This window comes from Aotus nancymaae, unplaced genomic scaffold, assembly GCF_030222135.1.
Source record: "Aotus nancymaae isolate 86718 unplaced genomic scaffold, 86718_ANA_hifiasm-v0.15.2.pri h1tg000031l, whole genome shotgun sequence".
Classification (NCBI taxonomy): domain Eukaryota; kingdom Metazoa; phylum Chordata; class Mammalia; order Primates; family Aotidae; genus Aotus; species Aotus nancymaae.
In genome coordinates, this window is record NW_026988444.1 from 3,023,108 (window position 1) to 3,040,292 (window position 17,185).

The window sequence follows — 17,185 nt, forward strand, 5'->3', positions numbered from 1 at the left end:
ACGTGCCACCCCAGGGCCGCCTGCAGCTCCTTGCCGCCTCCCTTTCTGCAGCAGAGTTGGAGGCGGTCCTCACGTGTCTCTGCCCTTAGGTCGCGCACACCATTCATTTGTTCAGCAAGTACTTACTGAGAGGCTGGCTCATGCCAGATGCTGTCCCAAGCACCAGGAATTTGGCAAAGTAGAGACTCGGAGCTCCATAGATGCAGGGACAAAGCGCTGCTGATTCCTGCCTCTAGCATCTTACCATGCCTTGCACAGAGGAGGAACTCAAAGTGCTTGAATGAATTACTAAATAGGAGTTGAAATAATCTGTACCATTTTCAGAAGCTCTTTTGCCTGTTTTTTAAAACTATGTAAGGTTATATGAGATACACCAAAATTGTATGAAATCATGTGAAATGTCATATGGGATACGCCAGAATTTAATCTTTAACTATTGAAGTTTATTTTATTTCCTTTAATACTTAATAAAAGAAAACTGGTGCTCAGACTATCCAAATAGAAACCACCCTGAAGTGTGAAAGATTTAGGGAATCACCTCTTTTCCCTTGACATCATCTGCCTTTTTTGCCATTTCCCCCAGGAACTCAATGAGTTAAAGGACCAGATTCAGGATGTAGAAGGCAAATACATGCAGGGATTGAAAGAAATGAAGGTACCGATTCACAGAAATATGGCCTCGTGATATTAACCCAACTTAACCTTAAAAAAAAAAATCCTAAAGAAGAAATTCGAAGTGCATGCTTGCTGTAGAGAGTCTCTGTGTTGTGAAAGAACTCAAAATGGCAGGAATGCTGGCATGGGCGTGCACTCCCCATTTTCCCAAATGCAGTGTTTGAACCAAGACTTGAAAATGTAACTCCCCAGTAGAGAAGGTTGCTGACATGCTCCCTGACACATGTCTTGTATCGTCATCCTTCCCCCAGACTTAACACCAGTCTCTCATTTCCCGTCAGTGTGCACCAGACGTTTGAAGAACGCTTTTGGTTTTCTTCACTTTGTGGTAGTTGTATACAAAAATGCTTCCATTGAGTTGCGTCTCAGAATATCTGATGTCTACTAATAAGGCCATCCTAACACGCCATGCTTTTGAAACATCCCAATTATTTGCCTCCTATAAAATGTTACTAATTGAAGCAAAGCCTGACTGTATCGCACTGGCTTTCTGGAGCATGTGCACGCTGCCTTTAGAGCGTGGAGTGACTCTGTTGCAGCAGCGAGAAGATGTGGTTGCCCTGTTCCTTGGCAGTAAGGTGAGCAGTCGCTGACCGTCTTCATGGGCAGCAACAGATCGTGGACCTGGAAGTAGCTGCCAAATGTGTTATTTCCTTTTCAGCCCCCTAGAAAGTACCTGAGAGATGCTCTGAATTTAATATCAAAGGGCACCAGACACAAGAGGTGACATCTATCATGACTAATTCATTATCTTCATATCTTCCACCTTTCCTGAAAGGGGAAAAAAGAAGACTCCGACTTTCAGTTCACATAAAAAAGGGAGCCACTTGGCCAGGCGCAGTGGTTCACGCCTGTAATTCCAGCACTTTGGGAGGCCAAGGCGGGTGGATCACCGAGGTCAGGAATTTGAGACCAGCCTGGCCAACATGGCACAACCTTGTCTCTACTAAAAATACAAAAATTAGCCGAGTGTGGTGGTAGATGCCTGTAATCCTAGCTACTCAGGAGGCTGAGGCAGGAGAATCATTTGAACCTGGCAGATAGAGGCTGCAGTGAGCCAAGATCATGCCACTGCACTCCAGCCTTGCTAGACTCTGTCTCAAAAAAAAGAAAGATGAGGGGAGCCACTGAACCAACCAGAGACCTGCTGACCTCACCGGATACCGCCGCTGGTGTGGAGGTGCAGAGCTAGACCAGCACTGGTCCCCGCGGCCCCTCATAGCCGCTGCTGCACCTGCACAGGCAGCTCCTGCCTCTGCCTTCAGCTCCGCATGTGTGCGCCCTGACGGTTCTGCGCTTTCTGTTCTGGAATCGCCTTCCCCTCCTTCTGTTTGAGGACCTGCGAGGGTGTGAGACGTGTGAGGGCATCGCCATGCATATTTTACAGGCCTCTTTCTCTGGACTATCCTTCAAAGGCAATAAGCTTCGTCTTTCCAGGACCTACCCAGTGAGACCTGCATGCCATTTTCCTATAGGTTGAAAATCGGAAATCACTACTGCTCCTTTCCTGGTTCATAAGCTGGAGCAGGACTGGTTGGCGGTCACTGTGGCTTGTGGCCCTGTGTAATTATCTCAGCTATCGCATGCTGGCTCTTTCCCAGGGGCCGGTCACACCCCTCGAGTGATCCTTCAGAAACCTGTTGAACAGCCTGACCCCCAGCCCTAAGACACCACTGGGAGGATTCCCCAGCTGCTGAGTGGGGCCAGAGACCCCACTGCCTCTGTGGCCACCTCCCTTTCCATACTGGTGTCTCCTGTGTTCTGATGAGTGTGCACACTGCTTTTAATAGTGAATTTTCTGAGCAATGAGAATTTGGTCAAACTGAAAAGGGAGGATTTCCATGCATTTCAGGTTGCCATGTGTTTCTTCTGATCCATTTGCTCTAAGAAATACAGTGTAAATTTAGGACTGACATTTTTTTTAACAGAATACTGAATGATTCATTGTTTTGATTTTTTTTATTGCAACTTCAAAAATATGACTGGCTTTCCACAGGACTCTCTAGCAGAAGTTGAAGAGAAATATAAGAAGGCTATGGTTTCCAATGCTCAGCTAGACAATGAAAAGACAAACTTCATGTACCAGGTCGATACCCTAAAAGACATGCTGCTGGAGCTTGAAGAACAGCTGGCTGAATCTCGGCGGCAGTACGAAGAGAAGAACAAGGTAAGCATCAGTGTGACGCAGAGTCGTAGAACGGGCGGGCGCAGGGGCCGCTGCCTGTGATCCCAGCACTTGGGGAAGCCAAGGTGGGAGGATCACTTGAGCCCAGGCGTTCAAGACCAGCCTGGGCAACATGGCGAGGCGTCATTTCTATAAAAATTTTAAAAGCCATTAGTCAGGCATGGTAGTACATGCCTGTAGTCCCAGCTACTTGGAAGGCTGAGGTGGGAGGATCACTTGAGCCTGGAACGTTGAGGCTGCAGTGAGCTGTGTTGACGCCACTGCACTCCAGCTTGGGCAACAGTGAAGAGCCTGTCTCAAAAAAAAAAGGGAATGGTAGGGTGTGTGTGTGTGTGTGTGTGTGTATGTGTGTCTGTATATATAACATATAATTTACATTTTTTTTATATTTTAAACAATGGTTCTCCACTTATCCAGGAAATCCAGACATCTGAGAATAAAAGTACCACACTCTGCCATGCGACTTGAAATATCGATACGTATAATTTCAGCACGTAAACTAGAGACAGTTTTTCTAGGAGAACGTGTAAGCTAAACTCATAACCATGAAAAAACATGCCTATGAAAGATAAGGTGTGATCAGATGCTTCCAGATTTTCCTGTTAATATATATTTTCTGACTGTTATTTTGTTCTCTAATATATATTTTATGACTTTTATTTTGTTCTCTCTTAACACGAAATAGTTATGAGTATCAAAGATTTTAAGAAAATTATATTATTTTCTGCTAATTGGGAAGAGACAGTTACTCCATTTAAGAATTAAATACATCATTAAACCCAGAGACAGAGTCTTACTTGCGCTTTCATTAAGAACCACTGGAACTAGCTTGTTGATAGCTGATATCAGATACAATTTCTAGTGTCAATCTCAAGCATGAGTCATATATTAAGATAAGTAAAGACAGCAGACTGATTCCATGAAGGCCGGGCTTAGATGTTCTTCATGAGATAGAAAGCAAAGGATACTCTTTTTATATTTTTAGGAATTGTCCAATTTTTCAGAGATTCTAAGAGAAACAGAAAATGTGTGAGTGTTGTTGTTGTTTTGTTGTTTGTTTGTTTGAGATGGAGCCTCACTCTGTCCCCCAGGCTGGAGTGCAGTGGCATGGTCTCGGCTCACTGCAACCTCCACCTCCCAGGCTCAAGTTGATTCTCCCGCCTCACCTCCCAAGCAGCTGGGACTACAGGCACGTGCCACTACACTCGGACAATTTTGTGTGTGTGTGTGTGTGTGTGTGTGTGTGTGTGTGTATTTTTACTAGAGATGGGGTTTCATCATGTTAGCCAGGATGGTCTTGATCTCCTGACCTCGTGATCCACCCACCTCAGCCTCCCAACGTGCCGGGATTACAGGCGTGAGCCACCGCGCCTGGCCTGTTGTTGTTTTTAACTGACTTATATCCTCTAAATCCAAAGAGTTAAAACCAAGGTACCCTTGGCAACCTGCAGGCCTGCATCTTTGACTGCTGTAGAATTGAGTTAGAAGCTAAAGAAGATTTTACTCCCAAGGTTCCTGGTAGCTGAACTCTGAAAGAGAGGAGAGGCTTTTCACAAGACCAATGTCATGGGGGAACGGAGGCGTGGAGAGCACATCCCAGCCCCTGCTTGGTGGGGGCCTGTAATGCATCTGCACTCCTCCTGAAACGCTGTCATTAGGCATCATTCAGTGGACTGAGAACTCCCAAGTCTCACTCCAGAGAAGCTGGATGGTACTAGAATGCTGTCCCAACATGGATTCAGGAGCCATGCAAAGCCCCACGGGAAGGCCCTTGTCATAGCCAGGAGGGGATCAGCCACCCTCAAGCTAAGGGAAGTAAGTGAACAGAGGTACTAGGGTGAGCAGGAGCCCAGGCCAGATCCCATCTCAGATCACTCGCCTGACGGGTCTAGGGAAGGGGTGCCCTGCAGGCCTGTAAGCTGTCAGCAAAGTGAGTTGGGCCCCTGGCCATCACCAGGGATTGCGCTGCTCTGACTGGGCAGGGAAACAGCAGAGCGGAGCTGCCAGCTTCCTGGGCTGAGCCTTGGGAGGGAAGGCCAGGCCTGAGGAGCAGCTCGGCTTTGCAGGCTCTTCACTTGCTCCCCCAAACTCTCTTGATTTTGTCCTGTAAGGGGCAGCCCCGAAGCACAGAGCTGGCTACCAGCTGTTCATGAGAGATGCTTAAGGAGGCCATGTTTATCTCTTTTTCATCCCAAAGAGTCTTCCTTGTCATATTTCAGCAGGTGCCTTGCAGGACACCCTCACCCATCTTCTTAGCACAGTGCTGTGGAAGGCGCCAGGCTCCCTGTGGGGGCCCTTCCTCAGCTCTTGCTCCACTGTAGATAAGAAATCAGGAAATCCTTGTTGATTGCATCAACTCCTCAGGTTAACTTTACAGTAAGTCATCAGGCATCATCTACAAAGTCCAGAGGAATCTGTTTGGTTGTTTAAAAGGCCTTGAAGGCCAGGCGCGGTAGCTCACGCCTGTAATCCCAGCACTTTGATAGGCTGGGGCAGGTGGATCACTTGAGGTCAGGAGTTCAAGACCAGTTTGGCCAACATGGTGAAACCCCATCTCTACCAAAAAAACAAAAATTAGCTGGGCGTGGTGGCAGGAACTTATAATCCCAGCTACTCGGGAGGCTGAGGCAGAAAAATCACTTGAACCCAGGAGGCAGAGGCTGCAGTGAGCTGAAATCGTGCCACTGCATTCCAGCCTGGGTGACAGAGTGAGACTCTGTCTCAAAAAATATATAAATATAAAATAAAATCAAAGACCTTGAAGATTGCGATGACGTAGTAGCAGGTGATTTGTTCCGCAGGAACTGTCAATCATGAGACCCTGAACTGGCATGCCAGGAGCATGAGATTGCACTGCTTTAGTGCTGTGTTTCTCCTTTACAGGAATTTGAAAGGGAAAAACACGCCCATAGTATACTGCAATTCCAGTTTGCCGAAGTCAAGGAGGCCCTGAAGCAAAGAGAGGAAATGCTCGAGGTAGGCAACGTTCTCCTGCTTTTCCTTTTCTTTTGGAGCATTTTGTCAGGCTATGACCATCTTACCTTAGGCTGCAATAATAAAATACCATACACTGTGTGGCTTAAACAACAGAAGTTAATTTTCTCACAATTCTAGGGGCTGGCAGTCCAAGATCAAGGTTGGGTTCTGGTGAGGCCTCTCTTCCTGGCTTGCAGACAGCCACCTTCTTGCTGTATTCCTCCTCAAATGGTGGAGAAAAAGCAATCTCTCCGGTGTCTCTTCTTATAAGGACACTAATCCTATTTGATCAGGACCTCACTCTTATGACCTCATTTTACCTTAATTACTTCGTAAAAGCCCTATCCCCAAATACAGTCACATTGGGCATTAGGGCATCAACAGATGAATTTAGATGGACACAATTCATTCCATGGCAATTACTAACGTTTTCAGTTTTCTTAAAACTGAGTTTAGGCTAACTCTCCATCCCTAGATTAAGGAAACAGTCCCTCTCATTGGTGAAGATCCCCGTTCTTTGGTGATCTTGTATTTGTTTTGGGAGGTGTGGTAGACAGAATAATGGCCCCTCAAAGTTGTCCACATCAGAATCCCCGGAAATTGTCAATGTGAAACCTTACATGGTCAAAGGGCCCCTGCAGTTGTGATTAAATTAAAGGCCTTGAGAGAAGGAATTATCCTGGATTATTTTGGTGGAACAAGGGTCCTTCTAAGTGGAAGGAAAGTCAAAGGCAAAAATAGAAGGTGTGACACAGGAAGCTGAGGTTGGAGTGATGCAAGGAAGGGGCCATGAGCCAAGGAATGTAGCTCAGTCTTAGAAGCTGGAAAAGGCAGGGAAACAGATTCTCCCAGGAGCCTCCAGAAAGGCTCGGTTTTAGCCCATAAGGCTCATTTTGGACTTCTGACCTCTAGAATTGCAAGAAAATAAATTTGTGTTTTAAGCTGCTGAATTTGTGATGATTCATTACAGTGGCAATAGGAAACTAATACAGGGTTGGTTTTTAATTTTTTGATTTAATCCGCACTTTAACTGCTGCCCTGAAGTGAGAACTTCACCCAAAGCAGGTTTTCTTCCTGCACTTCTTGCAGCCAGGAGTAGGACAAGGGAAAAAATCCTGGAATGCTGGCAGTGAATTCAGGGGTGATGAGGTAAAAGTGTGCTGGTGGCTTCACTCACTGTCCCAGCTCTCAGGTTATCTCGGGCTGGGGTTTTTCTTCCTCCTTAACCCTTTATCTGCTTTCTATCTGTTCCTTTCCTCAGGAAATCCGACAGCTACAGCAGAAACAGGCGAGTTCTATCAGGGAGATTTCTGATCTTCAGGAAACAATAGAGTGGAAAGACAAAAAGATAGGGGTAGGAGTCTCAAGTCTTTGAAAATCTACCCAAACGGGCAGGCTACTTAGCAAATAGAGTTTTTCGAGAGTCTTTGGTTTGCAAAACCGCTTGTCTGAGTATGCATGCAACTCCCATGTGACACAAAGTTGTATTAATTGATTTAATTTTATTAAGTAGTGAAGACACTAACTTGTCCAAATGGATAAGAATGTGGAATGTGACAGGGACTCTCCATGGAGGGTCTGGTGAATGCATAGTCATACTCTCTGCCTGCCCGTGGGTGGTTGTTGAAACACCTGGAGTGAGGAGCGCACTCTGGGAGGTCTGATGTGTGCAGGGCCAGGCTTCTTGGGATTCTCTGCCTGGTGGTGCTTTGAGAAAAAAAAAATCTAAGCAGCACCAGGCAGAGTATTCCCACCTTGAAATCTTCCCCGGGGGAAGCCTCCCCAAACTCTTCTCCCTCCATGAGAAGAGAAGAGGCAGTTCTGCACTTAGAATTGAAGAATGGGGGAATAGAACCCCACAAAGTAACTGTTGTGATTCGTAATGACAAATGGTTTCCCCAGAATAGCGACTCATACACGTAGCTCTGATAATGACCTCAAGATATCCGCACATTGACGCAACAAGCCACACTGTGTTTCCACTGTCACGCTCATCAGCATTTAGGATTGTGTGTGTGTGTTTGTGCGCGTGCACACACACACTTTAGGACCACTTTGTTTATCTGAGACGATGGATACCAAAAATCAATGTATAAAAATAGTCTAAATGGCTACAACAGCTTTCCTGGGGGGAGCTTAGCAGTCCTTCTTTTTCTTTATTGATTCTTCATTCCAATGGAGACTTTGCTTAACTCTACTGCTAACACAGCTGTGAACATGCACACAAAGCTAGAAAGTGATGCAAATATAGCAACCTCCGGGGCCTGTGCTGCGTGTGTGCTTCAAAATGTGCATGTCTTCCAGCGAGTATGAACAGCAACACTTCTTGGACTCTATGTACTAAATGAAAAGCTTAATACTTGGATTTTGTTAGTATCTTTAGGCAGAGTCTCTTTAATGTCTAGAGTCGACTAGTGTTTTAGACGGCAGAAGCCTCCGTCTGGTCCCTGCTTCTGAGTAACCTGCTCATCTGTGCATGTCTTCTTTCTCTTGGCTCTGCCGCACACTCAGGCATTAGAGAGGCAGAAAGAGTTCTTTGATTCCGTAAGGAGTGAACGAGATGATCTTAGAGAAGAAGTAGTCATGCTCAAAGAAGAATTAAAGGTATGAAGCCAAAGTACAGTTCTGGAAAAACTCAGGTGACAACAGCAAATTCCGGGATTCTGTGAATATGTGTGTACATAATTAACTTCATGTCATTGGTTTCAGTTCTGTTAGTGATCCATATCCTAGGTTAACTGACACTGACGAGATGTAAATAAATGTAGATTCAGTGGGTTGTGCTCAAGACCTTCTGACGTTAATAAACATAGCTGATCTTGAACACAAGAATTTTTTGATGTATTATCTAAATTTTTTCATACTCATTAGTAAATTCTCCAGAATATTACTCAGACTTAGAGAATGTATTTGTGTCTTTATATTAAAGCCCCCAGTTTAAGGACTACTCTAGATGAACAGTGACTTGGGTAAGTGGTGTGGGCAAGGATCCCGCTAATGAGACTTTGAGACCTACTAGATTACAGTGGAAGAAGGTTCCCTGTCCTTTGTGGGCCACTCCAAGGCGTCTTCAGCTGCTGCTCGACGCAGGTGAAACGCCAATGGCAGCATTCTGGGTGGCCGGGTTCCTAAAGTGCCACCATCTGCTGCTTGGCCTCCAGGGTCAACGCCAGAGCAGTGAGCCAGCAGCTACAGGCTTAGAGCTAAGATGTGTGCTTCTGCTCCTCAAAGAGGTGATGAGTACAGGGGAGTTCCTCACACACAAGGGAGAGAGCCGTGGGTGGCAGGAGGGGGCTGGTGAGTGATGTCTGGAGTGGTGAAGTCAGCTGTTTTCAGTGAATTCTGTTTCTTTTGAATGTACTGGACTTTCTAGCCACATCTTAATTCCTTCTTTAACATAAGTTTCATCTGTCCCTTTCAGAACACATGTATCTTTCTTTCTTTATCTGGCTCCTCTTTTTAAAGAATGCAGCCAGGGTTTTACAATGAAAGGTTGCTTGACAGTGACTTGCCACTCCACCTGCTGGCAGCCCACAGGCTACTCCTTCTAGTTAAAAAGGATGCCTGGTGGAAGTATCTTGTCACCAGCAAATTAAGGCACGGATTGGAGCATGTTTGGAGGACGATATCCCAGATTTGTGTGTGTTGACCAAGTGTTTACGAGCACTGTACCCTCACGTTTCTCTGTCTCTGTGGAGTTACCCTGCACTTCAGAAAAAATGATTTTCTTTTTTATTAGTTGTGTTAAAACAGAGTTTAACCTAATATCACTGAGCAGATATTACGATGAGCCTATTTTTGTTCCCAGAAACATGGAATAATCCTAAATTCAGAAATAGCTACCAACGGAGAGACTTCCAACACTCTAAATAATGTTGGATACCAAGGTCCCACCAGGATGACAAAAGAAGAGTTAAATGCCCTCAAGTCGACAGGGGATGGGACTCTAGGTAAGTAACTGCTTTCCTTCGGCTCCCCGACCTTTCCAATCAGCATTGGCTCACCCTCCATGCGCTGCTGGGGTTGGAGCCATTGTCACTGATGGATTAACAGTCACCGGCATGCCATTCGTTTCATCACTTCATGGTAATGTCCTTGCCACCCGGTGTGGTCACCCACGCGTTGTCTGGCATGCATCTCTGTGTAGTGCTCACCGTCAATGGCTCAGGTCTACCTTCCTTTTGCTGCTCAAAGCTGCCAAGCAAGACTGCGAATGCAAGGAAAATAGTCTCAAAATTAGGTAACAATGTGGAGAGTACTGTTTGGTTTTCCTCAGGTACATCCATATCTGTACGCATAAAGTGTGGCTTTTTAAATCGATTCTATGACAGAATTATCAAAAGATCAGAATAGTTGAGCCCGTCAAGTCAGTTAGTTGGCCATGTTTGCAAGCCAGCATCGACGTTCTGGGCAGCGTTCAGCGTTCTGAGGGTGCCTGTGGACAGCAGGTCCGTCTGCGTTGCCATTTTCAAGCCACCACTCGAGGTGGGCAGGCGCTGTGGTAGGGGATGTGGCAGTGCTGAGAGTCTGAATATGCCCACCTTTGCCAGAGGGGATCCTCCTTTGTATGCCACGTGTTTGCGTCTGAAAGAATCTAAAATTGGGGAATCCAGTAGATCGGAGGAGTATTTACCATTTTCAGTGACCTGATGGTATTTGTCATAATCGTTGGCTTTGGGAAAAACCTTCAGATTCTGGCGTGCTGCCTGAAGTTGCGGCATGCAAGGGAGGCCTCATCTGTCACTGGTCACCCTCTATGTTCCAGTTTTTTACAAGGAGGCTGGAATAAGGTTGGGGTCCATGACCTTTCATTTTAATTTAGAAGCTTTCGTCTTATTTCTTTATATTTATGGAAATGTAGACACCTCCAGGCGCCATCTTCTCAGCACTTGCGCTCCGGGGAGGTACGCGTTCATTATCTCTATGACTATTAGAGAAACACAGCTCTTGGCCAGCTGCGGTGGCTCACGCCTGTAATCCCAGCACTTTGGGAGCCCAAGGCGGGCAGATCACCAGGTCAGGAAATCGAGACCATCCTGGCCAACATGGTGAAACCCTGTCTCTACTAAAACTACAAAAATTAGCTGGACATGGTGGCGCTTGCCTGTAATACCAGCTACTTGAGAGGCTGAGGCAGGAGAATTGCTTGAACCCGGGAGGCAGAGGTTGCAGTGAGCCGAGATCATGCCACTGCACTCCAGCCTGGCAACAGAGGGAGACTCCATCTCAAAAATAAATAAATAAATAATAAGAAACAAGGCTCTTTTAAATTGTGTAAAAAAAAGTTGTGGCCAAGGACAATGGCTCACATTTCTAATCCCAACACTTCAGGTGGCCAAGGCTGGAGGATCACTTGAGGCCAGGAATCCAGACCAGCCTGGAAACATAGCAAGATTCCATCTCTAGATATGTATATAATATCTATATACCATTGTTGAAAAAAGATACATAAATTAATTTCCATCATATCTTTCTATCAGCTACCCAAACAGCTAGGAATTTGATTATGTTGCTCTTACTCAAATATACATTTTATAAATCCTTGATAACCATTGAGAAATGTTTAAGGAACCGGAAATGTCAGTTTTGAAAGTGGTCTTGAAATGACTTTTGATCACATATTCCATCAGTAAAGAATTGTAGGAACTTCCCAATATATATGTTTATTTTAAATCTATATATGTATACTACTTCATTAATATAAAATGTACATTATAAAACATATCCAAACATATGCGAAGAAGTTTTAGAGTAAAACTCTAACCAGAAGTCCTAATAGTTCCCCCATTTTTCCTGGGATATGGGCACCCCACCATGGAGACCACTGGGTTATAAGATTATCCAGCTTTGACTTTCGGTAACATAGTACTTTATCTAATCTCCTGGGGTTTTGTTTGAGAATCCAAAAATTCCAAAACAGTTTGATGTTCCTCAGCCGATGGATAATTTATCATTTAATTTAGTGGTCATCTTGATCTTAAGCATTTGCCTCCTGCTGGCCCTCTCTCCCTAGTCCCTTAGGGAATGAACAGAGGTACCAGGGCACAGACACAGGGTGTTTTCTCAGGAAGACAGTGGTTGAGTCATGGAAGATAGATTTCTTTCCACCATATGAGCTATTTCAAAAGTATCTTCCTTGAGATTGACCTTGAGGCTGCGTTTCTAAAAGTGCACTGACTATTCTTTTAAAAATTACTTGCAAGCTGCTTTTAGGGCTGTGTGACATACAGCACAGTTGGACAGCTGAAAAATACAAGTTGTCAAGTTGTGCATTGAGGAATGAGAGTGGGGAATATGAGCCTCACGTCCGTTCCTAAACCCATCATTGTGGATTGTTTGGCTGCCTGATGCAGAGCTTTCAATTTGTCGAAACTTAACTTCACCTTAAAAAATCTGTCCACACAAGACGGCACCAGCAGCCACTCTGGCCTTTGATGTGGTGGCAGTGGCCCTCGCTGACCCCAGATTTACTAATGCTACTGCTACTTTGCCGCACAGAACTGGCAAAGGCTTCCGTTTCTCATGACCCTTAGATGACTCTCTCTCTTTAGGAATAGGGGTGGGTGGGATTTAGAACATGTATTTACATTCTAACGTAAGTTATGTGGCCACCACATCATGGGGTCCCTTCAATTTTCTCAATGGTCTTTTAGGCAGAGCCAGTGAAGTGGAGGTGAAAAATGAAATCGTGGCGAATGTGGGGAAAAGAGAAATCTTGCACAGTACTGAGAAAGAACAACACACAGAGGACACAGTGAAGGACTGTGTGGACATAGAGGTATTCCATGCTGCTGAGAATACCAAGGACCAGAAATCCTCTGAAGACACTGCCCCATTCCTAGGAACCTTAGCAGGTACTACCTATGAGAAACAGGTTCAAAGCCAAATTCTAGAGAGCACTTCTCTCCCTGAAAACACAGCACAGGTTGAGTCAAATGAGGTCATGGGTGCACCAGATGACAGGACCAGAACTCCCCTTGAGCCACCCAACTGTTGGAGTGACTTAGCTGCTGGGAGCCACGCAGAGAATGTGGGAGAGGCGGCGGTGACTCAGGTTGGAGAGCAGGCGGGCACAGCGGGCTCATGTCCTTTAGGGCGTAGTGATGACACAGCTTATCATGATGAAAAGTGTGTGGTAGAGGCCCCCCACGAGTTAGAGGCAAGCACAGGGAATAGTCTAGAGAAAGAAGTCACCAACCAGGAAGCAGCTGAGCCCACAGAGGTCCCAATTCAGAGTACAGAGGAAGAGGGTGAAGAAACAGGATTAAGGGATGAGAAACCAACCGAGACAGAAGTTCCTGGTTCTCTAGCAGGAACCGAGAGCAATGGTCAGGAGGCAACAGGCCCAAGAACGGTAGATATTCACAGTGAACCCTTAGCTGTGAAGGACCCTGGTGAGGAAAAGAACGACCAACAGGGAGATGCACTGGACTCATCACAGAAGAAGACAAAGAACAAGAAAAAGAAAAACAAGAAGAAAAAATCCCCAGTACCCGTAGAAACCCTTAAAGATGTTGAAAAAGAGTTAACTCACCAGAACACAGATTTAAGTGGAATGAAGGAAGAAGAGCAGGTAAAATCTTCTGACAGAAAGTCAGTAGTGGAAGCCCAAAACGAGGTGACTGAAAATCCAAAACAGAACATTGTAGCAGAAAGCAGTGAAAATGTTGATTGTCTGGAGAATCCTAAAATGAAGTTGGATGGGAAACTTGACCAAGAAGGTGATGATGTGAAAACAGCAGCTGGGGAGGTACCAGCTGATGGAGACACGTTAGATTTTGAGGATGGCACAGTCCAATCATCAGGCACGAGGGCCAGTGGTGAAGAATTAGATGAAGGTGTTGCAAAAGATAATGCTAAAATAGATGGTGCCACTCAGAGCAGCCCTGCGGAACCAGAGAGCGAAGACACAGATCGCAGCACCCTGCCCGAAAATGAAAGTCCCTCACAGGACATTAGTGGTGCCTGTGAAGCAGAAAGTAATGTGATGCCAGAACATCCAAGTCAGACCGTCAGGAAAGCTTTAGACAGCAATAGTCTAGACAACGATGACTTGTCGGCACCAGGAGGAGAGCTGGGGGACTTCAACCCGGAAGGCAGAGAAGATACCACAGGAGGAAACGAGACGGGCAAAAGCAAAGAAGACTGTACCATGTCCTGAGCTGAGGCAGGCGGCAGGCGTGGTGCACAGGAAGTCTGATTGTGAGGGGCTCTTTTATCTCCACGGGCAATGTAAGTAGAATGTTCTAAATTCATAGAGATGCACTGTATGACAATCACCAGGTGATCTACTGCTTTAAGTTACAGACTGTTACTTGTAGATTTCCATGTAATCATTGAGGTTATCACCATATTAGAAAGACACATCTGTTATCCGTGTACGTTCTAATTGAGAGCATTCCAGTAGTATTAAACAATAATGTCTACTCTTTATAGTCCAGATAATAAAAATAGAGGCATTTCACATTTGCCTTAAACTCTGATAGGAATGTGGATATTCTTGACCAAGTATATCAGCGTCTAATTGAAATGACCAAATAGCATTCTTAGACTTCTGTATTATGAATATAATTGATATTTAAACTAATGTCTTATTCACATATATGTACTTTCATATTTGATTTTAAAATGTGCATGACAACCTGTATGGTATTTTATTTAAAGGAGATAAACAGCCAAATAGCAAATAGGTCACTGAATAATAAGACTTGCACCTTAGAGCAATAATGATTTTAAGGATAACACATAAACGTCTGAAAGCACGAGGGGGTTATTTGCCTTTATCTCATATAAGTCTTTCATCTTGAACCAATGCTTTCGGATCTCGTTGTTGATGCTACCTGAGTTTACCTTGTAGGAGATTTTACCTTCACTTTATGCTGATGATATATCAAATTCATTTTTACAAAGATTTATTTTTAAGTTTTTTCTGGAAGTGAAATATGTCAAAATTACATTTCCTACCCCAGTATTTGAGCAGGGACAGTCATTTTTACAATGTTTTCAGCTGGGCACGGTGGCTCGTGCCTGTAATCCCAGCACTTTGGGAGGCCGAGGCAGGTGGATCGCCTGAGGTCAGAAGTTCGAGACCAGCCTGGGCAACATGGTGAAACCCTGTCTCTACTAAAAATACAAAAAATTAGCTGGGTGTGGTGGCAGGTGCCTGTAATCCCAGATACTCGGGAGGCAGAGGCAGGAGAACCAAGATTGCACCATTGCAATCTAGCCTGGACGACAAGAGTGAAACTCCGTCTTAAAAACAAAAACAAAAACAAAAAAACAACAATATTTTCATGCCTGTAACCCCAGCATATTGGGAGGCCAAGGTGGGAGGATCACTTGAGGCCAGGAGTTCAAGGCTGCAGTGATTGCACCACTGCACTCCAACCTGGGAGACAGAATGAGACCCTGTCTCTAAAAGAAAAAAAAACGTTTTTGACCCTTAAAATTATTTCTCTTTCTGTTTGAATTTCTGATCATCATTCAAAAGAGCAGTAAAAAAGATTACTTGTTCTTGTGCAAACTACTAATTAGACTATAAGAGGATATTTTAAAAAGCTGAATCATTTTTGGTGTTTTGGTATAAATATTTTCATTTGTTATTTCTCAGTATATTCTTACTGGAAAATTCCTGTTTTGGTCAGCCTGAAGAAAATATCTATTTTCTATATAAAGAAGCATTTAAAAAAATAATTGTAAAGTTATTTTTAAAATTATAAAATATAAAATCACAAAGTAATGTACATTATGAATGTTGTTGACACTTTATGAAATTATGTGGATTCATATTACTGTTACAAGACAGAATTGAATGCAAAGAGACCAAAACCTCAATAAAATTTGAGGAAAACATGTTATTAGGTAATTGAAATAAAAACATTTTATAATTGTACAAGCCTGTGGTTCCACTCTCTGGGCTGCTTGAAGTCTGAGTCTGGGTCTGGCTACTGTTGTGCGTAGTACCACCTGTCCAGTAACACCTGTTTGGGGTTGCTGATGCCCACTGGGGTTCTGTGGAAGACCCGTGCCTGATGCCCTTCCTCAGTAAGGAAAGCACTTCCCTCCTGGCATCAAGCCTGGGGCTAGCGTGGGCATTACTGGGAGAACTGAGACAGTTGTCCCGCATCACCTCGTGTGATCTGTGGTTCTGATGTGCAGCCTCAGTTGAAAACGGTCTTCATCTGTTGCTGTGCTTAAATGTGCCAATACTTAGAATGTTTTTAAGAGTATAATGAAAACGGCAAAAACCATGACTGTTTCTGCTCAAGTGTCCTGAAGTACAGGATGATGGGGATGATAATAGGAAAACCTGAGGCTCACTAGGAGTCCAAGGGCTCTGTAGGACTTGACAGGGTTTTAGTTTGTCTCTAACTTTAGCAAAGCTGCATTTCTATTGGGATGCATGCTGGAAGCAGCTCTCATTCCTGCCTTTAAAGGGCTCTAGGAAAGCAGTTCAACAACCAAGGTCACTAAATGGTGAGATCATCAAGCCATTTTAAGTTCCTTCCTATGTTATTGACCAGCACCTTGCAGGACGTTGGGCACACGTCACATCTCTCAACTCAGCCATCCAGCCATCTCAGTGATTCACCACTCATTTGTTTAATTAATAAACATGTTTGATCACTTATGGAGGACACTGTGCCAGTGAACAAGCAGGTAGGACCCAGCCCTCCAGTGGGGAATGGACAGCTGAAAATCAGTGAGCAAAAAAGAAGGGAAAAGAAAGACTTCTGAACACCCAAACACCAAATCATTTCTCAGCAATTTCAGAGCCTTCATGCTGAGCATCAGTTATTTGCTCTCCAGCGTAATGACTCTCTAGCCAAGCACAGCAATTGGCATTACTGTGAAAGCCCTTAATGTATCAAGAAATGGTTGAGGCTGGGCACAGTGGCTCACACCTATAATCCCAGCACTTTGGGAGGCTGAGGCAGGCGGATCACTTGCACCCAGGAGTTCAAGCCCAGCCTGGGCAACATGGTGAAAGTCCATCTCTACCAAAAAAAAAAAAAAAAAAAAAAAAAACAATTAGCCAGGCGTGTTGGTTGCACCTGTAGTCCCAGCTACTCAGGAGGCAGAGGTGGGAGAAACACCTGAACCTGGGAGGTCCAAGCTGCAGTGACTCATGATCATACCACTGCACTCCAGCCTGGGTGATGGAATGAAACCCTGTCTCAGAAAAAAAGAAAGAAAGAAAAAGAAAGTTGACTTAGGTATACTCCATGTAAGACGGCATGGAAATATACAAGGCAATTTAGAAAGATTTCAGTCAAAGACTCAAACTCAGAAAAGAATTGAAAGGTTGCCTGCCAGTCACATCCCCAGAGGAACCTAGGCCACTGGGGT

The 17,185-nt window shown here is 44.6% G+C and overlaps 1 protein-coding gene across 6 annotated transcripts in view; it reads left to right on the top strand.

The window, feature by feature from the left end:
- Positions 1–17,185, top strand: part of LRRFIP1 (LRR binding FLII interacting protein 1) — a 159,734-nt gene that overhangs the window by 128,709 nt on the left and 13,840 nt on the right. For 2 of the 6 annotated variants that reach the window (XM_012434125.3, XM_012434124.3), the window contains 4 exons: positions 2,672–2,842; positions 5,744–5,836; positions 9,645–9,786; positions 12,490–15,731. In XM_012434125.3, coding sequence (XP_012289548.2) covers positions 2,672–2,842; positions 5,744–5,836; positions 9,645–9,786; positions 12,490–13,997 — 1,914 coding nt within the window. In that variant the 3' untranslated portion in view covers positions 13,998–15,731. Of the gene's footprint in view, positions 1–583; positions 656–2,671; positions 2,843–5,743; positions 5,837–7,097; positions 7,191–8,347; positions 8,441–9,644; positions 9,787–12,489; positions 15,732–17,185 lie in introns of those variants that run through there. The other 4 variants (XM_064383392.1, XM_064383393.1, XM_012434122.3 and 1 more) reach the window with 4 other exon arrangements.